This window comes from Bos indicus, chromosome 29 (genome assembly GCF_029378745.1).
Source record: "Bos indicus isolate NIAB-ARS_2022 breed Sahiwal x Tharparkar chromosome 29, NIAB-ARS_B.indTharparkar_mat_pri_1.0, whole genome shotgun sequence".
Classification (NCBI taxonomy): domain Eukaryota; kingdom Metazoa; phylum Chordata; class Mammalia; order Artiodactyla; family Bovidae; genus Bos; species Bos indicus.
In genome coordinates this window covers 23,607,361-23,631,795 of record NC_091788.1, presented here as the reverse complement: position 1 = coordinate 23,631,795, position 24,435 = coordinate 23,607,361, and the positions used below count along the sequence as shown (strand labels likewise).

General features: G+C 39.5%; 1 protein-coding gene across 2 annotated transcripts in view; it reads left to right on the top strand.

The window, feature by feature from the left end:
• NELL1 (neural EGFL like 1) overlaps positions 1–11,767 on the top strand; it is a 1,057,189-nt gene extending 1,045,422 nt beyond the window's left edge. For both annotated transcript variants that reach the window (XM_070783206.1, XM_070783205.1), the window contains 3 exons: positions 6,365–6,541; positions 9,088–9,312; positions 11,029–11,767. In XM_070783206.1, the coding sequence (XP_070639307.1) occupies positions 6,365–6,541; positions 9,088–9,312; positions 11,029–11,079 (453 nt within the window). In that variant the 3' untranslated portion in view covers positions 11,080–11,767. The remainder of the gene's footprint in view (positions 1–6,364; positions 6,542–9,087; positions 9,313–11,028) is intronic.
• Positions 11,768–24,435: the final 12,668 nt, after the last annotated feature.

Sequence of the window (24,435 nt, the reverse complement as noted above, 5' to 3'; positions counted from 1 at the left end):
GAAAACTAATAGAAAAGATCAATGAAACTAAAGCCTGGCTTTTTGAAAAGATAAATAAAATGGATAAACCTTTAGCTAGATTCATCAAGAAAAAAAGCTAAAGAACTCACATAAAAAAAAAAAAAAACATTAGGAATGAGAAAGGAGAAGTTCCAACTGACCCTACAGGAATACAAACAATCAGGAGACCACTTCAAGCAACTATATTCCAAGAAATAGACAAGCTAGAAAAAAATGGACGAATTCTTAGAAAGGTACAATTCCCCAAGTCTAAACAAGGAAGAAATAGAAAATATAATGAGACCAATTAAAGTACTAATATCAAATCTCTGATTTAAAAACTCCTATTAAACAAAAGTCCAGGACCAGATGGATTCCCAGGCAAATTGTATCAAACATTTAGGCAACAGTTAACATTATATTTTTGAAACTCTGCCGTAAATTTGCAGAGGAAGAAACACTTCCAAGTTCATTCTACAAGGCCACCATCACCATGAAACAAAAAACAGACAAAGATACCACAGAAAAAGAAAAGTACAGGCCAATATCACTAATGAACATACATGCAAAAATACTCAACATATTACTGGTCAATTGAATCCAATAATATAGTAAAAGGATCATATACCATGATCAAGTGGGATTCATCCCAGGAATTCAGTGATTCTTCAATGTCCACATATCAATCATTGTGATAAACCACATCAACGAATTGAAGAATAAAAATAATACAACCATCTCAGTAGATGAAAAGGCTTTTGCCAAAATTTAAAACACCATTTATGATAAAAGGTAAAACAACCTCTTCAGAAAGTGAACATAGAGGGAATTTCCTCAACATAATAAAGGCCATATATGACAAACCCACAGCTGATATCATTCTCAATAGTGAAAAGCTAAAAACATTTCCTTTAAGATCATGAATACGATAAAATGTCCATTCTCACCACTTTTATTCAACATAGTTTTAGAAGTCCTAGCCTCAGCAATCAGAGAAGAAAAAGAAATAAAAATATGGAAAAGAAAACTGTCACTATTTACAGATGACATGATACTATACATAGAAATTTCTAAAGACACTATCATAAACTGCTGCTGCTGCTGCTAAGTCACTTCAGTCATGTTCGACTCTGTGCGACCCCATAGACGGCTGCCCACCAGGCTCCCCCATCCCTTGGAATCTTCAGGCAAGAACACTGGAGTGGGTTGCCATTTAAAGCTCATAAATGAATTCCAGAAAGTTGCAGAATACAAAATTAATGTATAGCAACCTCCTGCATTTCTATACATTAACAATAAAATATCAGAAATACAAATTAAGGAAACAATTCCATTTACCGTTACATCTAAACTACCAGACTACCTGACCTGCCTCCTGAGAAATCTGTATGCAGGTCAAGAAGGAACAGTTAGAACTGGACATGGAATGACAAACTGGTTCCAAATCGGGAAAGGAGTACAACAAGGCTGTATATTGTCACCCTTCTTATTTAACTTATATGCAGAGAACATCATGCAAAATGCTGGGCTGGATGAAGCACAAGCTGGAATCAGGATAGCTGGGAGAAATATCAATAAACTCAGATATGCAGATGACACCACCCTTATGGCAGAAAGCAAAGAAGAACTAAACAGCCTCTTGATGAAAGTGAAAAAGGAGAGTGAAAAAGTTGGCTTAAAACTCAACATTCAGAAAGCTAAGATCATGGCATCTGGTCCCATAACTAAATGACAAATAGATGGGGAAACAATGGAAACAGTGAGAGACTTGACTTTATTTTGGGGGGCTCCAAATCACTGCAGATGGTGATTGCAGCCATGAAATTAAAAGAGGCTTGCTCCTTGGAAGAAAAACTGTGACCAACCTAGACAACATGTTAAAAACCAGAGACATTACCAACAAAGGTCCATCTAGTCAAAGCTATGGTTTTTCTAGTAGTCATGTATGGATGTGAGAGTTGGACTGTAAAGAAAGCTGAGTGCTGAAGAATTGATGCTTTTGAACTGGTGTTGGAGAAGAGTGTGAGTGTCCCTTGGACTGCAAGGAGATCCAACCAGTCCATCCTCTAGGAAATCAGTGCTGAATACTCATTGGTAGGACTGATGGTGAAGCTGAAAGTCCAATACTTTGGCCACCTGATATGAAGAACTGACTCACTGGAAAAGACCCTGATGCTGGGAAAGACTGAAGGCAGAAGGAGAAGGGGATGACAGAGGATAAGATGGTTGAATGGCATCACCAATGCGATGGACATGAGTTTGAGTAGGTTCCGGGATTTGGTGTTGGACAGGGAAGCCTGGCGTGCTGTAGTCCATGGGGTCGCAAAGAACTGGACACGACTGAGCAACTGAACTGAACTAAAAGAATAAACTATCTAGGAATAAACCTTCCTAAGGAGATGAAAGACTTGTAATCTGATAACTGTAAAATGTTAATGAAAGAAATCGTAGATGACACAGAGAGGTATTTCATGTTCTTGTATTGGAAGAATCAGTATTGTGAAAATGATTATACTCCATAAGACAATCTACAGATTTAATGATATCCCACAAGACAATCTACAGATTTAATGATATCCCTGCTGCTGCTAAGTCACTTCAGTCGTGTCCGACTGTGCAACCTCATAGACGGCAGCCCACCAGGCTTCCCTGTCCCCAGGCTTTTCCAGGCAAGAGTACTGGAGTGGGTTGCCATTTCCTTCTCCAATGCATGAAAGTGAAAAGTGACAGTGAAGTCACTCAGTCATGTCTGACTCTTCGCATCCCCATGGACTGTAGCCTACTAGGCTGCTCCATCCATGGGATTTTCCAGGCAAGAGTACTGGAGTGGGAATGATATCCCTATCAAATTACTAATGGCATTTTTCATAGAACTAGAACAAATGAGACCTAGTTAAACTGAAAAGCTTCTACACAGAAGAATAAACGATAAGCAAAACAAAAAGACAACCCACTGAATGGGAGAAACTATTTGCAAATGAAGTGACCAACAAGAGTGTTATCTCTAAAATATATGAACAGCTCATGCAGCTCTATATCTAACAAACAACCCAATCAAAACATGGGCAAAATATCTAAATAACAGTTTCCCCAAAGAAGACATACAGATGCCAGAAAAGCACATGAAAGGATGCTCAACATCAGCCAGAGAGATGCAAATCAAAACTACAATAAGGTATTGCCTCACACTGGTCAGAATAGCCATCATCAAATCTACAAACAACAAATGCTGGAAAGGATGAATAGAAAAAGGAACCCTCCTACACTGGTGGTGGGAATGTAAACTGGTACAACCACCATGGAGAATGGTCTGAAGGTTCCTCATAAGACTAAAAATGGTACTACCGTATTATCCAGGAATCCCACTCCTGGGCATATATCCAGAGAAAACTGAACTTCAAGGTACATGCACCCCAGTGTTCACTAAGCACTATTTACAATAGCAAAGACATGCAAGCAACTCAAATGTCCATTGACAGAGGAATGGGTAAAGATGTGGTACATATATACGATGCAGAATTATTCAGCCATAGAAAAAGAACAAGATAATGCCTTAGCAGCAACATAGACGGACCTAGAGATTATCATATTAAGTAAGAGAAGAATCTCATATGATATTGTTCATGTGTGAAATCTTTAAAAACTGATACAAATGAACTTATTTACAAAACAGAAATAGACACACAGACATAGAAAACAAATGTATAGTTACTAAAAGGAAAATGAGGGGAACATTAGGATTATGGATTAAAATAAACACATTATTATATATAAAATAGATAAACAACAGGGACCTACTTTATAGCATAGGGAACTATACTCAAAATCTTGTATTAACCTATAACAGAAGATAATATAAAAAGAAAAAATATATATGTACTTGTAACTGAATCATTTTGTACAGCTGAAAAATAACACAACTTTGTAAATCAACTATAATTAAAAATAAAAATAATTATTTTTTTTAAAGTGGCAACAGTGAAAAATTTAAAACTATGAGGAATCATCAAAAAAACTAGATATGTTTGCTCTAGAGATGAGATGATTCAGAAGAGACATAACAGCTCTCTTCTAAGAATAAAGAATAAAAATGTGATAGAGGGATGAAGAGGTCTTTGAATATCAAGGATGAAAACAAGGATCCGTGAAGATGGGCAAGAAAAATCCAATTTTTAACAGTCAGAATTGTACAGAGTTGCATGAGTAAAATACCTCCCATGGTGGTGAGTTCTTCAAGATTGGAGAATTTAGAGCACAGGTTTTGATGACTTTTGAATATGATTGCTCTAGACTAATCAAGTATAGGTCAGAATTTGGTTATGTGTCCTCTAAGGTCCGTCTAGTCAAGGCTATGGTTTTTCCTGTGGTCATGTATGGATGTGAGAGTTGGACTGTGAAGAAAGCTGAGCGCCAAAGAATTGATGCTTTTGAAGTGTGGTGTTGGAGAAGACTCTTGAGAGTCCCTTGGACTGCAAGGAGATCCAACCAGTCCATTCTGAAGGAGATCAGCCCTGGGATTTCTTTGGAGGGAATGATGCTGAAGCTGAAACTCCGGTACTTTGGCCACCTCATGCGAAGAGTTGACTCATTGGAAAAGACTCTGATGCTGGGAGGGATTGGGGGCAGGAGGAGAAGCAGACGACAGAGGATGAGATGGCTGGATGGCATCACTGACTTGATGGATGTGAGTCTGAGTGAACTCCGGGAGTTGGTGATGGACAGGGAGGCCTGGCGTGCTGCGATTCATGGGGTCACAGAGTCGGACACGGCTGAGCGACTGAACTGAACTGAACTGAAGGTATATTCTGGCCCTGAGATTCTCTGGTTTTGTAAATATCTGGCAACGTGGTTTTAACTATAAAAGGTGGCCACTTGTCTCACCTTAAATTTTTAGCTGTTCATTGTCTGAGATGAGAAGTTACTGTAAGCAACAGACATATAAATAAGCAGCAGTAAAAATAAGCACTGAGTAATATTCTATTGTGTATATATACTACATCTTTGTCTCTTCATATGTCAGTGGACATTTAGGTTGCTTCCATGTTCTGGCTATTGTTAACTGTGCAGCAGGGAGCATTGGGGTACATGTGTCTTTTTGAATTATGGTTTTCTTAGGATATTTGCTCAATAGTGGGATTGCTGGGTCATATTGGGTCACTTACAGTGACGTGGATAAACCTAAAGTCTGTCACACAAAGTGAAGTCAGAAAGAGAAAAATAAATATCATATATTAATACGTGCATATGGAATCTAGAAAATTTGTACTGATGAACCTATTTGCAGGGCAGGAATAGAGACACGGATGTAGAGAACGCACTTGTGGACACAGGGGAGGAACGGCAAAGGGTGAGACAAATTGAGAGTGCATTGACGTATATATACTACCATGCGTAAAGCAGCTAGTGGGGGCTGCTGTATAGCACAAGGAGCACAGCTTGGTGCTCTGTGATGACCTAGAGGGTGGGATGGAGGGGAGGTGTGAGCGAGGCTTAAGAAGGAGGGGATATATGTATAATATGTATACATATAGCTGATTGACGTTGTACAGCAGAAACTAACACGACATTGTAAAGCAATTATACTCCAATTAAAAAAAAAAAAAAAGAAACACTGCAAAACATTGTTTTAATGTTTGAATGCTATCAACCTTCAATCCTTTATGCGTATTCAAGGTCTTTACTCCAGAAATTATACTTTGCTATAATTTGGGGAACTCCCACCTCAAGGTGGGAGGTGGCACCTGTAATAAACATGCTAAAAACTATCCCCTAGAAGAAAAGTTATTTTGAAACCAGGAAATCGAATGATGCTGCTTAGAGAATTGCTACCTCTGTGATGCTGGATAAGTCATTTAGCCTCTCTGAACCTCGGTTAATTCTTTTGTAAAAAGGGTATAGTCAGACTTCCTCCGATAGCTGAGGCAGAGATAAAAGTAGATGAATGCGTTTGCATGTGTCAGCTTATTCACTATGAACTGGGAAAAGTAAAGCAGCGTGATTTTCCACTCAAACGAGTCCTTGATCATTCATGCATTTTTAGCTGCTTAGTTATAATTTTACTTAGAAATAAGATTTTTAAGAAACATTTAGAAAAAAGTTTCAAGAACATTTCTTTTTTAAACTTAGAAATGTCTCCCTGTTAACACGGACTGCTCTGCAGGCAAGGGCAGGGAAAAACAGGGTGTGTATACGTGAGTATACATGTGTACATCTGTTTGAGCAAAATGGGAGGTGGCCAGGGGGTTACTATGACTGTCAGAAATCTGTCCTATGTGCTCGGTAAAGTGTTTATAAGACTAATTTTCTTAGTGCAGGCTTATTGCTTCCCTAATGATGAAACCTCCTTAACCTCACTTCTAAACAGGACGGGAAGATATTCTGCCGGCGGACAGCATGTGATTGCCAGAATCCAAGCGTTGACCTTTTCTGCTGCCCAGAGTGTGACACCAGGGTCACAAGCCAATGTTTGGATCAAAATGGACACAAGCTCTATCGGAGTGGAGACAACTGGACTCACAGCTGCCAGCAGTGCCGGTGTCTGGTATGCTGTCTTCCTTCAGAGTGTGTTGTCCTTTATACTCTCGAGGGGTTTACAAACTCAGTTGCCTGTGGGCTTTAGTTTCCTGCTATTTGTGATCCTGGGCAGGAAGGTGTGGGTCCTGTGGCTAATGCAGGGGTAAATGCTCTTCCAGAAGGCATTCATGTTCCACTGTTTAAAACAGCAAGCAAGACATTTACATAGGACAAATTTGGCCCAAGTTACTTTGCAACTGCTACTTTTTAGCAAATCCAGGACAATAAAAATCCCCAAATGACAGAAAGCTTTTGAGGCCTTGATCAGGAGTTGTAGTTCTTACAGAGCCAAGTCTTTCATTTCTTGGGACATTACCAATAAAGATTTCAGTATGAGAGATAACAGAACATAGTAGAAATACCAGGGAATGATATTGATTCTAGGCCATAGAGACCTAGAATTCAGGCCTGGTTCTCCCACATACAAGCTCTGTGTGATTAACGTGGGCAAGTCCCAGCATTTCACTTGATCATTCTTTCCTTCAGTGTCTACAAGTGGATGAGCACCTATTTTGCAGGGCTGTTGTGAAGATCAGAGATATGTGTGAATGGCAAATATAGTATTTGACACATAGAAAGTACTTAATGCACAGCAGTAACTACAGTTCATGTTTCCTGGATCGAAAAATTGGTTTCAAGAGCTAAACCTTCCTATAGAAAAATGAAGGGTGCCTTTGTATCTAAATATGGGGATACTAAGGGTATAATCAGGTTTGAGAAATTTCAGAGAAAAAGCTTAATTTCTGGAACTGGTTCTTTCTGTTTCAGATTATACCACAGACAGAGATTCCTAATGTTGCAAAGACTGTTAAAACACATTATCATAGTGAAGATGATATTCTATCTCTGAGGGAATTACGGCCAGTGGAGTTGAGTCATAACTAAGTCAATTTGTAACGGAAACTGTTAGCTGCATTTTGTAATGTAACATTTTCTAAAGTTAATGATTCAGTCTATAGATATTGCATAAAAACAGGCATTCAGAGACATCATGCTGTAAGTTTCCATTGGATTTTCTAAAGTCACCTGGCAAATGTGCAGATAATCTTAGTAGAAATAATTCCTTCTTAATTATTCCTAATGCTGAGGAGTATAACTCAGATATATTCAAATCATAGCCATTTTCACATCTCCCATTCAAGAACAAACTCAACACAGCTATAGAATTAGCTCACATATCAGTCTGAAAAATTGCATTTCTAAGAAGCCAGTCTTCAGCACTCAGAAGAATGAGTATTAAATTTAGACATGAAATTTTTATAGAATTTCAAGAGTATCCCCTGCCATCCCAGACCCTAATATTTTCTTGGAAAATTGATGCTAATGAATATAACTTTGTGATGACTTGAGAATATAGCGGGTTATAGTTAATGTCAATAATTTGCACGTGCCAGATCCCAGATGATGTAACAGTGATCATGACGTGTGTGCTAAGTCGCTTCAGTCATGTCTGACTCTGCAACCCTATGGACTGTAGCTCACCAGACTCCTCTGCCCATGGCATTCTCCAGGCAAGAATACTGGAATGGTTTGCCATCCCCTCCTCCAGGGGATCTTCCTGATCCAGGGATTGAACCCATGTCTCTTACATCTCCTGCACTGGCAGGTGGGTTCTTTACCACTTGTACCGCTGGGAAGCCCCGTGAGCATGACAGACATGGGCAATCATGAAGCTGATCAAAGGCCATGATCTTGTGATGCTGACTGAGTTTGAGTATGAGTTTGCATTGATTATAATACGTGTCATGATAACAGAAGACTACACAGAGAAACAGATCTGCTGTGTGCAGTTCAGTGGGGCCACAGGTGCCAGTTTATAGGCTACTTGGACGCTGCATCTGAACTGTAACACTGTACGTCACGTGACTGTACGTCACGTTAGTGACATATCACTGGCCAGACAGAACAGTCAAAACCATTCTGAAATGGTTCTCCTGATATTGCACAACCTCAGTTCTAAATCTAACATAAGCAACTCAGTGTGATGTTGTTGAAATAGTACAGTGACTCAGATTCCTCCTTTGACCTCAAGAAAAATAAGTTTCTCTTTATACACTAGCCCAGTATCATCTCTTTGTTCATTTGATTAGCATTTATTGACCAGAACTGTGCTAAGGATCAGGGAGATAAAGGGAAAAGCCCAGAACCTGAAAGCTCAAAACTTAATCTGGTATTGTATTAATAACTATAATAAGGATCAATAAGAATCACTAAAAAATAATTATGGGTTGCCATTGGCACAGAGAGATGGGACCTAACTCTCTCCATGGCTGCAATATAGACAGTCAGCAAAAGCACACTGGAGGAGATGATGTCTGTATTCCTTCTTTAAGGAGGAAGCACGTCATACCCATATGGAATCATACACGTAAGGATGCTAAAGTAGGAGCAGTCAGTGAGGGCAGTCATGGAGATTCCTGAGGATTTCCCTCTCTAGGACTTTGGCAACAGGATTGTGCCGAAAGCTAATGAGGAGGCTTTTTTTTTTTTTTTTTTTTTACTTCTTCTCCACAGGAAGGAGAGGTAGACTGCTGGCCGCTGACTTGCCCCAGTCTGAGCTGTGAGTACACAACTCTCCTGGAAGGGGAATGTTGTCCCCGCTGTGTCAGTGACCCCTGCCTGGCTGATAATATCGCCTATGACATCAGAAAAACTTGCCTGGACAGCTATGGCCTTTCAAGGCTTAGCGGCTCAGTGTGGACAATGGCTGGATCTCCATGTACAACCTGCAAATGCAAGGTAATTGGGTGTCCTGAGGGTAACCAGGCCTCCGACGCGTGCCTGCGAACACCTGCAGGAGGCCCACTCCTGATAGTTCTGAATGCACGGGTTCCCAGGGGCGTGGGAACACAGCCAGGCATTTGCTTCTCTCCGGAGGTTAATCTGTCTGACTGGATGATAGTTGTACTGTGTATAAAGGCAAATTCCAAATGAACATGGAACAAAATAGTCCTCTCTTGCCTGTAAAATATGGAATTTAAACAATTGACCCTAGGGCCAATTATGGCTGATTTAAGCTATTTTGACATGAATATGGGAAAGAAAGAAAAAAAAAAAAAAGATCTACTTTCATCCTGGAAAAAAATTTTAAGCTCTTTCAGGCAACTGTCTATGTTAGAAGAAAGTGTTCTATAAATCTGTGTTGTTTGCTTTAATTATCACAATGCCTAATGCAAGGACTTGAAGCTCCTGCTGTAAGATTTAATTAACTGTGATTATTTTCTTGTCTTTTTGGAGGAGTTCCCATGAGGCATCCTCACATGTCTTTAAAATTAAAAACTGACCCCTTCCTCCCTTCTAAGTTTATGGAGAACTATGACTGTAGTAGACTTTAGGCAGGGTTAAATTTCTGCTGAAACATCTGCTTAAATTCCCATGATTAAGCATGTTAAAAATATTAATCCATTTGATTCTATCAAATCCTGTTTCAGCTTCATGCATCAGTGGAAGGATCTCAACTTGCCTTTTTATGCTGTTATAAATGTGTGTTCTTTTTTCTGAGAAGTATCATCTTACAATGCAGCCCCAATAGGAAAAGGACATCAAACGTCATAAAGTAAAAGTTATGACCCATATTCCTTCAGCCCCATCAAATACAATGACCAGGGAATATATAGACCTATGGTATTCAGTATGATTTCTCTGAGGTCAGCTTTGAAATCATTTAGGAGAATTATAAAGGTATATTTACATTGTGTGCATGCACATGCTCAGTTGCTCAGTCATGTCTGACTCTTTGCAACCCCATAGACTATAGCCCACCAGGCTACTCTGTCCATGGAATTTCCCAGGCAAGAATACTTGAGTGGGTTGCTATTTTCTCCTCAAGTTGATCTTCCAGACTCAGAGACTGAACCAGCATCTCCTATGTCTCCTGCATAGACAGGAGGATTCTTTACCACTGAGCCACCTGGGAAGTCCATATTTAATATTAATAGGTATAATTTATTTCTCATGAATTCTTAATAATTGATATGTACCTTCCCTCTCATAGTCACCACAAGAGAGTCTGTATTTACCCCTAATATGCCTGCCTTTCTGGAAGCCATTTTTGAGTTATTTTCAGATTCTTTTTGGTATTTTTGACTAGTTTTATTAATGGTAATTTATCTTTCAGAGGGTTAATTTTGGAAAGAATCTCAATCAGAGTAATTGTAGTGAATAAACTGTGTGATCAAACACATTGGAAATACAGAGGAGTCTCAAACATGGTCTGAGTTCAGAGGGGGTATATGAAGTTTCACTGCCAGCAGACCCCAACAAGAGGGGCCCTGCAGGGTCTCATAAGTCTTGCCTTCCATTTTACTCCTCTTCTGGCATTTTTCTAGTAATCATTTTTAGAGCATTCATGGAGTTGGTCTCAAAACGTAGCTGATCATTTTGAATGTAAAAGTGGACGCTGCATATTGATTTGTATTCTATGTCTCTGGCTAATGCTTGTGTCTTGATGCACAGAATGGAAGTGTCTGCTGTTCTGTGGATCTGGAGTGTCTTCATAATAATTGAAGTATTTAAAATGGACTCATCATCGCAGAAGAAAAATGGACAAAATAACCATCCAACATGATGAAGAAGGAGTTGGTGTTTGGGTTTTGTTTTTTTTTTTTAAACCACAGATAATTACCAAAGTTTCCATTGAAGGAAGGTGTTTGGGGGTTGCCTTTTGGACCTACCATGTTGCTCATTCTTGCTAACCTAGACTAGGTGACCTATGGTGCATTGCACTTAAGTCTATAATTGTTAAAAAAAAAAAAAAGTTTCCCGTGTTGTAAATCACGTTTCCCTTATCAGATCATTTACAGACACATTTAAATGATCTCATGGTAAATGTTGATGTATTTTATGGTTTATTTTGTGTACAAACATAATAGAGACTTGGCTCCTTTTATTTATTTTTTCTGGATTTTTGGATCAAATTCTACAATAAAGTTGCCTGTTGTGATTTTTGTCCCATCCACTGAATACTTAATATTCAGATTCCTGTGAAATGTATTAATGTGTGTATGTACAGCCTAACTGCATCTTAAATTGCAAACTGTTGGATACATCTAGATCCCCATTCAGCTTAAACCAGCTGAAAGCAATTATGATATGTTAAAGATGGGAAAGACCACAGATATAAATAAATAGCTATTTTGAAAAGAACTTTCTCCTCCCTCTTACAAACAAAATGAAATAAAATCTTAAACCACAATTTAGAAGCAACAATGCTTGCAGCCTTTTCTGGCACTGAAAGAGGAAGTATCTGCATTGGTTTCATATAGTATTTAATAACTTACAGGGCATCCGTGGTGGCTCAGCTGGTAAAGAATCCACCTGCCATGTGGGAGACCTGGGTTCGATCCCTGGGTTGGGAAGATCCTCTGTAGAAGGGAAAGGCTACCCATTCCAGTATTCTGGGCTGAAGAATTCCATAGACTATATAGTCCATGGGGTTGCAAAGAGTTGGACATGACTGAGTGACTTTCACTTTAATAATTGACAAGGGATTTCCATGCCTATTCATACAAGTTGCCATTATAGCATAGGTGCAGGGTATTATTCCTACATTACGTAAGAGTAAATTAATGTATCCCAGTCAACTAATTTGTTCAGATCTAGTTGACTTATAACACATTGGGATTGTTAATCAGGTCTCCTGATGCCTTTCCAATGATATTTTTTACTAAATCATGCAACATCTTATATGGTAGATGATATACTTTTAAGAAAGTATACTTTTATATATTCAGGAGCTGTTTTAGAACACTGAATATTTTTATTTGAGCCACTATCATTATTTTTAAAAGTTGGCAGTAACTGAGTTACACAAAATGAATAAAATGTGCAAATGACATCGTATCTGAGCTGAAAATTCAAACTTAGGTTGTAGTTTCAAGTGAACTACATCTAAGTGTTTCTAATATCTGCTGCTGCTGCTAAGTCACATCAGTCGTGTCCGACTCTGTGCGACCCTATAGACGGAAGCCCACCAGGCTTCTCTGTCCCTGGGATTCTCCAGGCAAGAACACTGGAGTGGGTTCCCATTTCCTTCTCCAATGCATGAAAGTGAAAAGTGAAAAGTGAAAATGAAGTTGCTCAGTCGTGCCCGACTCTTAGTGACCCCATGGACTGTGGCCTACCAGGCTGCTCTGTCCATGGGATTTTCCAGGCAAGAGTACTGGAGTGGGTTGCCATTGCCTTCTCCGATATAATTCACCACATGAGATCAATTTCATGTGCTAAATTATGATATAGCAATTAAAGCTCTATTTGACAACTACTGCTATAGTAAGGTCGGAGAAGGCAATGGCAACCCACTCCAGTGTTCTTGCCTGGAGAATCCCAGGGACGGCAGAGCCTGGTGGGCTGCCGTCTATGGGGTCACGCAGAGTCGGACACGACTGAAGCGACTTAGCAGCAGCAGCAGCTATAGTGTGGTAAATTAGAACACATCTCTATTTTAATTATTTAAATGTATTCCTGGAACAGAGATTTTTAAAATCATCTAGAAAATATTTAGGGAACCTCCATTAAAAATAGCTGTCAATTATCAGTGCAAAAACAAAGGCAAATTAAGAATCATCTGTGACTATATAAGTGAGGGGCTGGCAAACTCTGGTCCCTTGAATCAAATCTGGCCATCTGCCTATTTCACTGGAAACAGCCATGCACATTCATTTATATATTCTCTATTGCTGAAGAAAATGACAGAACTGAGTAGTTCCAACAAAGATACAAGACCAAAAATATCATCTTGCCTCTAAAAAAAGTTTGCCAGTGTCTGGTGTAAATGATGACTAAACACTGGTATGAATTTTAGAATATCTGTTTCCATTTTTTTCCAGGCAATTTCCAGAATTTAATAGTTTTCATTGAATCTGTATATTTTCATACTTTGTTGCAGATCCATTAGCATAGATGGCTCATCCTAAAAACGTGTTTTACAACTACAATCATTAAGACTCAGTATTTTCTTTTCATTTCAGTTCAGTTAAATTTAATCTGTACTAACTTGACAAAATGTTATTGATTTTTAGTAGCACAATTGAAACTACTGCCAAATCCTATCAATAAGAGGTTTATTTCCTATGAAATAATTGATGACATTTTTCTTATTAAAAATGGAGTACTTTATGCATAAAGTACTATACTAAGCTCTGCTGGGGAAATAAAAAGATGAACAGACTAGTTTTTACTTTAAAGATCACCATTATGTGGTCCTTTAGAAGGTGCTAGCAATCTTTAATCCACGAGGGGATCCTATTGAAATAAATTACTGCCTGAAATATCTTCTCCAGCCAGAAATTGAAAAACGTTATTTTTAAAAGTGTGGTGAATCTCCTGATGGAAAGTGTTTAAATCCTGTGCTCTGATTTACAGTGTGAAATGAATGTCCATTTAATGAACCAAAAAGTGTTTGACAAACATATCTCCTTACAGATTATAACCATTGTCTGCAACTGTAACACACACATTGGTAAGAAACAATGGTAAATGCATAAGCAATTATGTAGCTACCCTTCAGTTTTCAATATTGTAAAAGCACTGTGATTCAGGAGAGTAGAATATGGAGATGAAAATCCTATATATTAACAAGACACATCTATTAAACATAAATTTTGCTTCATTTCCTTCTAGGTTGCATATGAAATATATGTATATACATATATCATGTTATATATAGGTACCATAATCTACATATACTTATATGCAATTGATGTATATTAATACACTATGTATTCATATGCAATGTGTATATTTATTTAGTCTCAGAGCTTCCCCTCTTCTGAGCTTTCTTGCGCTACACTAATTGTCACTGTTAAGGACTTAATACACATTTTCCTTATACAATAGGCTAAGCTGTATACAATCTTTATTTTCTAGCATTCAGCCTAGAACCTTGCATAGGGTAGTTTTTCTATTAATTCTTTTAAATTCATAATCTTTTATAGCATCAAAAGTTTTCATGAGGTGGTGAAAACAACCTACTCTAGTGGCTTTCAGATGTTCTTAAGCAATAAGACGGGTTTAAAAATAAAATTTATTCAGTGCTTTACTATAAAAAGCAGATAAAAGAAGACTATCTCTGCCTGGAACAAAGGTTGGAGACCTAGAATACCTTCATATATCCCACCACAACACACAGACATCAACAGAGCACAGCTTGAAAGCCACTGATCAAACTTATCACCTTCACTTCTGCAAATGAAACCAACACTCAGATATTAGGTAGATTGCCCGGAGTTCATAATTAACTTGTCATAGACTTAGAACCACCACCCAATCCATCCCAGTTTTCTCTCTGCCATCATCATAATGATTTCAAATGATTTTTTTTCAAATTTCAATTTCAAGTGAGCTTTTCTTATTCCTTCCAAATGGATGACACAAAGCAGTCATAAGTTCAGGCCACGATAGTGGAGTAAGAAGATCCTGAGCTCATCAGCTCTCATAGCCACAACTATTGAGGAGAAAGACCAGAATATAATAGAAAAGATCTTCTACAACTGAAGATATAAAGAACCATAATGAGATGAGTGGGAGGGATGGAGTTATGATATTGTCAAGACCCATAAGTACAGGTGCTGCTGCTGCTGCTGCTGCTAAGCCACTTCAGTCATGTCCGATTCTGTGCGACCCCATAGACAGCAGCCCACCAGGCTCCCCCATCCCTGGGATTCTCCAGGCAAGAAGTGGGTTGCCATTTCCTTCTCCAGTGCATGAAAGTGAAAAGTCAAAGTGAAGTTGCTTAGTCGTGTCTGACTCTTTGTGACCCCATGGTCTGCAGCCTACCAGGCTCCTCCATCCAAGGGATTTTCCAGGCAAGAGTACTGGAGTGGGCTGCCATTGAGTGACCCACAAATGGGAGAATAATTGCAACTGCAGAGATTCTCCTTAAGCAGCAATGAATCTGAGTCCTACATCAGGGTCCTCAGGCTGTGAGTCTTATACCAAGAAAAGGAGCCCCCAGAACATTTGAAGGGCATCAGGACTTTCTTTCAGAAGACCCAGATGCCTATGGGAAATAGAGACTCCAGTCTTAAACGTTGCACACAAAGTCTCACATACTCCAGGACCCAAGGCAGAGACCTGAGTCACATCTACCTGCTGATCTTGGAGAGTCTCCTAGACAGTCAGGAGGCAAGTGGAACTGACCCCATGGATAGCGATGCTGGTGGGAGTCATTTATTGGAGACTGTCCTACCACATGGACACAGATGGTGGCAAGTGCCATTTTGCCGATCCTCCCTTTAGCTTATTAGCACTGAGAGCTTTTCCCTGTAGGCCCAAGTACTAGGATGCCTCAGGCCAAGCAATTAGCCAGGTGGGGGAAAAGCCATACCCACTAGTAGGCAAGTTGCCTTAAGACCTCCTGAGCCCACAGCTACCCCAGGACACGACCTTGTCCACCAACGGGACCAAGCTCCAAATACCAGCAGACAGGAACTAGCCCAGGAACCCCTCAGGGCTCTGCAGCAAGAGACCTCAGAATCCAACTCTGCCCACCAATGAGTAGGCACCAGCCCCAGGACCACCAGCCCTAGACCCACCCACCATCAGGCTGATACACCAGTTCCAGGACCCTGAGGACTCTACTACTAGAAACCCTGAGACTCAGGTCCACCTAACCAGTGGGGAGACAACAGCCCTGGAGCCACCATGACCTCCCAGTCTACAGTGGAAGAAAATCACCCTCCTACCAGCTAGACAGCACCAGCCCTAGGAAACTCTCAGCTCTGGTCCTACTCACCAACAGGCCAACACCAGTTCTGAGACATCCTGGGCCTCTCAGCCAGCTGTCATGGGATCTCATCCCTTCCATCAGTGGGCCGACACAAAATTGGGACCCTGAAGCCAAATATATAAACACCTGGCCCTGACCACCAGTGGACCAATAGGACACCCAGGGCTCTGCACCCAAAGACTGGAGAAGTTCTACCCACCAGTGGGTGGCCATCAGTCCCAGATTCCCCTGACCTTGAAACCTTCCCAGTAGCAGATGGACATGAGCACTGGGATCACTGTAGCCCCATAGCCTGTCTTGTCAGGTCCCAGAAAACATACCCTAAGGCCTGCGTCAGCCCCAGGACACCAAGGGCTCTGGTCCTGCCCACCAGGACAATGCCAACTCTGAGATACCTTGATCTCAGCCAGCTGCCCTGGGATCCAGCCCCACTCACTAGTAGGTCAGCACTAGCTTTGGGATGCCTAGGAAACTGCAGCCAGCCATGTCAAGAAACAATACCTGCAAGCAGGCCAACAGGAGACCATGGAATCCTGGCCCCACAACCTCCCAACCCCAGAACCTACCAGATATATAGAAATAAACACAGAAAATTCAGCAAAAAAAATAGTGAAAGGAACATGTTACAAATGAAGGAATGAGATAACACCCGAGAAGAACAAAGAGAAGTGGAGATAGGCAATTAACCCAATAAAGAGATCAAGGTAACGATTGTAAATATGATCAGAGAATTTAAGAGAAAATGGATGAACACACTGAGATGTTTATCAAAGAAAAGATGTAAGAAAGTATAAAAGGGAGCTGAAGAATACAATAACTGAAATAAAAAATGCACTTGCAGGAATGAATAGTAGATTAGAACAGGGGTCTCCAACCTCCAAAGTCTAATGCCTGATGAAGTGAAGTGGAGTTGATGTAATAATAATAGAAGTAAAGTGCACAATGAATATAATGTACTTAAATCATTCTGAAACCATTCCTCTTATTTGGTCTATGGAAAAACTGTCTTCTATGAAACCAGTTTCTGGGGCCACAAAGGTTGGAGACTGCTGGATTACAAGATACAGAAAAACAGATCAATGAACTGTAAGGCAGAGTAATGGAAATCACTGAATCTGACTAAAAAATAAAAAAGGAATAAAAACCAATGAGAACATTTTTAAAAAACCTTTTTGACAACATCACATGGATCACAGTCTTGTCTAACTCAATGAAACTACAAGCCATGCCATGTAGGGTCACCCAAGATGGATGGGACATGGTGAAGAGTTCGGACAAAATGTGGTCCACTGGAGAAGGGAATGGCAAATCATTTCAGGATTCTTGCCTTGAGAACACCATGAGCAGTATGAAAAGGCAAAAAAGATATAACACTGAAAGATGAACAGGTTGGTAGGTGCCAAGATGCTACTGGAGAAGAGTATAGAAATAGCTCCAGAAGCAATGAAAAGGCTGAACCAAAGCAGGAACAGTGCCCAGTTGTGCATGTGTCTGGTGATGAAAGTAAAGCCTGATGTTATAAAGAACAATATTGGAATGTTAGGTCCATAAATCAAGGTAAATCAGAAGTGGTCAAACAGGGGACAGCAAGTGTGAATATCAACATTTTAGGATCAAATGGATGGGAATTGGTGAGTTTTATTTCGATGATCATTCTATCTATTATTACTTTGGGCAAGAATTCCTTAGAAGGAATGAAGTAGCCCTCATAGTCAACAAAAGAGTCCAAAATGGGTGCAGTCTCAAAAATGACAAAATGATTTCTGTTTGTTACCAAGTCAAATCATTTACTTGGATCACAGTAATCCAACGCTATGCCCCAACCACAAATGCCAAAGAAGCTGAAGTGAATGATTCCATGAAGACATACAAGACCTGCTGCTGCTGTTGCTGCTGCTAAATTGCTTCAGTCGTGTCCAACTCTGTGTGACCCCATAGATGGCAGCCCACCAGGTTCCCCCATCCCTGGGATTCTCCAGGCAAGAACACTGGAGTGGGTTGCCAAAGACCTTCTAGAAGAGAAAAAAAAAAAAAAGATGTCCTATTCATTAAAGGTATTTTCATTCATACCTGATGTGAAGAGCTGACTTACTTGAAAAGATCCTGATGTTGGGAAAGATTGAAGGCAGGAGGAGAAGAGGACAACAGAGGATGAGATGGTTGGATGGCATCACCGACTCAATGGACATGGGTTTGTGTAAACTCCAGGAGTTGGTGATGGACAGGGAGGCCTGGCACGCTGCAGTTCACGGGGTCACAGTCGGACACGACTGAGCAACTGAACTGAAGGGGACATTTCATACAAAGATAGGCATAGTAAGGACAGAAATGGTATGAACTTAACAGAAGCAGAAGATATTAAGAAGAGGTGGCAAGAAGACACAGAGAAACTATACAAAAAGATCTTAATGACCTGGAAACCACAATGGCATGATCACTCACCTAGAGCCAGACATCCTAGAGTGCAAAGTTGAGTGGGCCTTAGGAAGCACCACTACTAACAAAGCTAGTGAGGGTGATGGAATTCCAACTGAACTATTTCAAATCCTAAAAGATGATGCTGTGAAAGTGCTGCACTAGGTATGCCAGCAAATTTGGAAAACTCAGCAGTGGCCACAGAACTGCAAAAAGTCAGTTTTCATTCCAATCCCCAAGAAAGGCAATGCCAAAGAATGCTCAAAGTACTGTGCAATTGCACTCATTTTACATGCTAGCAAAGTAATGTTCAAAATCCTTCAGGCTACGCTTCAACAGCATGTGAACTGAGAACATCTAGATGTACAAGCTGGATTTAGAAAGGCAAAGAAACCAGAGATAAAATTGCCAACATCCACTGGATCATAGAATAGGCAAGAGGATTCCAGAAAAACATCTACTTCTGCTTCATTGACTGACTACACCAAAGCCTTTGACTGTATGCATCACAACAAACTGGAAAATTCTTAAAGAATTAAAAATTCTTAGAGAGATGTGAATACCAGACCATCTTACCTGCCCTCTGAGAAACCTATATGCAGGTCAAGGAGCAACAGTTAGTACCCAGACATGGAAAAATGGACTGATTCAAAATTAGGAAACGAGTACATCAAGGATGTATATTGTCATATTGAATATGTATAATTTCACCCTGTTTATTTAATTTAAATGCAGAGTACATCACGTGAAATTTCAGGTTAGATGAAGCACAAGCTGGAATCAAGATTGCCAAAAGAAATATCAATAACCTCAGATATGCAGATGACACCACCCTTATGGCAGAAAGTGAAGAGGAACTAAAAAGCCTCTTGATGAAGGTGAAAGAAGACAGTGAAAAAGTTGGCTTAAAACTCAACATTCAGAAAACTAAGTCATGGAATCCTATCCCATTACTTCATTGCAAATAAATGGGCCAACAATGGAAACAGTGAGAGACTTCACTTTCTTGGGCTCCAAAATCACTGCAGATGGTGACTGCAGCCATGAAATTAAAACACACTTGGAAGGAAAGCTATGACAAACATAGACAGCATTTTAAAACCAGAGACATTACTTTGCCAACAAAGTTCTATATATTCAAAGCTATAGTTTTTTCCATTAGTCATGTATGGATTGATAGTTGGACCATAAAGAAGGCTGAGCACTGAAGAATCAATGTTTTCAAACTGTGGTGTTGGACAAGATCCTTGAGAGTCACTTGTACAGCAATGAGATCAAACCAGTCAATCCTAAAGGAAATCAACCCTGAATATTCACTGATATTGAAGCTGAAGTTCTAATACTTTGGCCACCTGATGCAAAGAGCCAACTCATTGGAAAGACTCTAATGCTGGAAAATATTGAAGGCAGGAGAAGGGGATGACAGAGGATGAGATGGATGGATGACATCATCCATCCAATGGACTCAGTGGACATGAGTTTGAGAAAACTCTGGGAGACGGTTAAGGTAGAAACTCTGGCATGCTGTAGTCCATGGGGTCACAAAGTGTCAGACACAACTGAGCAACTGAATCACAACAACAAATGACAACATCAAACATACTAACATTTGCATTATAGAGGTCCCAGAAGGAGAAGAGAGTAAAGGTGTAGATAACATAGTTGAAGCCATTTTAGCTGAAAACTTTCCTAACCTTGGAAAGGTGAGGTCCTTTCCAAGACATCCAGGTCCAGGAAGCATAAAAAATTCCAAGTAGGATCAAGCCATAGAGGGCCACCCCCAGATACCTCATAATTAAAATGTCAAAAAATAAAGAGACCATGAAAAGCAGAAAGGGAAAAGCAACAAGTTACACTAAAGGAACTCCCATCAGGCTATCTGCTGATTTTTCAGCAGAAACTCTGAGGCCAAAAGGAAGTGCCATGATAAACTTAACGTGATAAAAGGGAAAAATCTATGACCAAGAATATTCTACCCAGAAATGCTTTAATTCATATTTCATGGAAAGGTAAAAAGCTTTACAGACAAGAATATGATGAAGATGGCAGAGTTGTAGAACATGAAGCTTACCCCCTCCCACTATCAAAAATACATCTACATGTTGAACAATTCTCATAGAATATCTACTGAACATTTGCAGAAGACCTAAGACTGCTGAGAGGTAAAGAAAATCTCCACATAACTAGATATAACAGAAGAAAAACAGAAAAGGAAAAAGATTTTAGGATTATACCTGTGATCCTGGGAGGGAGGGAGCTGTGAAAGAAGCAAGTTTCTTGCACCCTAGGAAGCCCCTCCACCAGTGAGAAGATTGGCCAGGACAGGAAAAGAGCCTTAGAGAAGAATATAGAAACTGGTTTACAGCAGCCAGACTGGAGGGAAAACTGCACAGATGGTCAGTGCTGCTCTCCTGCACTCCCTAGCTTGAGACTCATGTCCTCTAGTGCAGACAAGTTCTGGGTGTTGGAACTCAGGATTTGGAGATCCAACACAAGGAGAGGACTGGGACTGGATGGACAGAAACAGCAAGATAGGCTGGAATCTGGTATGATTGTAACCGAGGGTGTACAGGGAGAAAGCCCAGGTTGTCTTACAGGTCAGGTGCCATTGTTTGGGTGGGGGGTATATGAAGGGAGGGGCGGGACCTGCCATTGTAGCCTTTGTCCATGTCCATGTGTTCACAGAAGGCAGGACACCTTCTGCACAGGTTTAGTGGGTTATCCTGAACTGTCACCATTCACTTGAACTCCAGGAGTGGATTCTACCCTTGTCAACATATATGCACTTCATCAACACATATGCATCTAATGCAGGAGCACCCAAATATATAAAACAAATACTGACAGACATAAATGGAGAAATTGAGAGGAAAATGATAATAGTAAGAGACTTTAACACCCCAGTCACATCAATGCACAGATCTTCTAGACAGAAAATCAGTTGGGCAAAAGAGATCTTAAATTATACCACAGAATAGTTAGACTTAATTGGCCTTTTCAGGGCCCTACATCCAAAAAACCCACAATACACATCCAAAAAATACACAATACACATTCTTCTCAAATGCAAATGAAATATTCTCTAGGACTGACTAGTGCACAGAACAAGACTCAACAAATTTAAGAGGATAGAAATTATCTCAAGTATCTTTTCTGTCCATATAGCATGAAATTAGAAATTAACCACAAAAAATGAAATGCAGGAAAAAAATGATTACATGGAGATTAAATAATATCCAATGGGTCAATGATGAAATCAGAATTTTTTTTTTAATCCCTTGAGACAAATGAAAGTAAAAGCACAACCACAGAAAATCTGTGAGATGCAGTAGAAGCAGTTCTTAGAGGGAAGTTCACAGTGATACAGGCTTTCCTCTTAAAAACAAGAAAAATCTCAAATAAAAAACCTAACCTATCACTTAAAAGAATTAGAAAAAGGAGAACAAATAAAACCTAAAGTCATCAGAAGAAAGGAAATAATAAAGGTCAGAGAGGAAATAAAATGGATATTTTAAAAATATATATATAGAAAAATCAGTAAAACCAATAGCTGGTTCTTTGAAAGGATAAACAAGACTGACAAAAACCTCTGGCCATGTTCACTAAGAAAAAGAGAGAACCCAAGGAAGCAAAATGAAAAGGAGACATAACTGTTGCTGGAGAAATACAAAGAAACCTAAGGAAATTGTATGAGCAATTATATGCCAACAAATCTGACAACGTTGAAGAAATGGACAAGTTTCTATAAACACAAAGCCCATCAAAACTGAATCAAGAAGAAATAGATAATTTGAACAGACTGACCAATAGAAGTGAAGTAGAATATGTAGCTTAATAAACTTCTTACAAACAAAAATCCAGGACCAAGTGGCTTCACAGGCAAATTCTACCAAACATACAAATAGCTATTATCACCCTGATACCAAAACCAAAACAAAGACACTACCAATAAAGAAAATTACAGGCCAATATCTTTGGTGAATATAAATGCAAAAAATTTGAAGAACATATTAGCAAAACATATCCAACCACACATAAAAATGTTGATATATCACAACCAAGTGGGATTCATCCCAATTTCACAAGGATGATTTAACATACACAATGTGATAAGCCACATAAACAAAAGACAAAAACCACATGATCATCTCAATCACTTGACAACATTCAACATCCATTCATGATAAAAACTAACTAAAGTGGGTATGGGGGGGATATCTCAATACAACAGAAGCTGTTTATGACAAACCCACAGCCAATATAATATTAAATGGTGAAAAGCTGAAAGCCCTATCACTAAAACCTGGAACAGACAAGGATGTCTACTGTCACCTCTTCTATTCAATATAGTATATGCACAGCAATCAGACAGAGAAATAAAAGGTAAAATATGATGTCAAAGATGTCACACACCAAAATCAAATACTACAGGCCACCAACTAGCAAACTCAGCATTAACATTAACAAGCTCAAATTCAACAATACATTAAAAGAATCATACATGGTGATTAGGTGTGATTCATCCCAGAGATTGGAGGGGGCAATGGCAACCCCCTCCAGTATTCTTGCCTGGAGAATCCCAGGGACAGAGAAGTCTGGCAGGCCATGGTCTATGGGGTCACAAAGAGCTGGACTCAGCTGAGTGACTGAGCACATACGCATGCAGGCAAGGATGGTTCAATACCCACAAATCAATGTGATATACCATATTAACAAATTTTAGAATAAGACATATATGATTATCCTAGTAAATACTGAAAAAGCTTTTTACAAAATTCAATATCCATTTATGATAAAAACTGACCACAAGGTGTATATTAAGGGAATATACCTCAACATAATGAACATCATTTTTGATAAGCCCACAAGTAACATCATGCTAAATGGTGGAACCCTGGTAGCATTTTCTCTAAGATAAGGGACAATACACGGATGCCCAATCTTACCACTTTCATTCAACACAGTACTGAAAGTCCTAGTTACAGCAATCAGAAAAGAAAAAGAAATAAAGCAATCCAAATTGAAGAAGTAAAACTGTCATGTTACTATAGTAGAAAATCCTAAAGAGGCCACAAAAATTTTGTTAGAGCTCATAAATGAGCTTTTTTATTTTTATTTTTTGGTAAATTTTAAGGGCACAAAATTAATATAAAGAAATATGTTCCATTTCTACACAATAACAATGAACTATCAGAAAGAGAATTTAATAATTCCATTTACCATTGCATCAGTTCAGTTCAGTTGCTCAGTCGTGTCCGACTCTTTGTGACCCCATGAATCGCAGCATGCCAGGCCTCCCTGTCCATCACCAACTCCCAGAGTTCACTCAGACTCACGTCCATCGAGTCACTGATGCCATGCAGCCATCTCATCCTCTGTCATCCCCTTCTCCTCCTGCCCCCAATCCCTCCCAGCGTCAGAGTCTTTTCCAATGAGTCAACTCTTCGCATGAGGTGGCCAAAGTACCATTGCATAAAAAATACATAAGTATATATCTAACTAAGGAGGTAAAAAGTTTGTACCAGAAAAACTATAAGATACTGATAAAATAAATTGAGGATGACACAGATGGAATGATATACTGTGTTCATGGAATGGAAGAATTGATATTGTTAAAATGTCCATACTACTCAAGGCAGTCTACAATTCTCTCCCTATCAAAATATTCCATGGTATTTCACAGAACTGGAAAAAATGATCCTAAAATTGATTTGGAACTA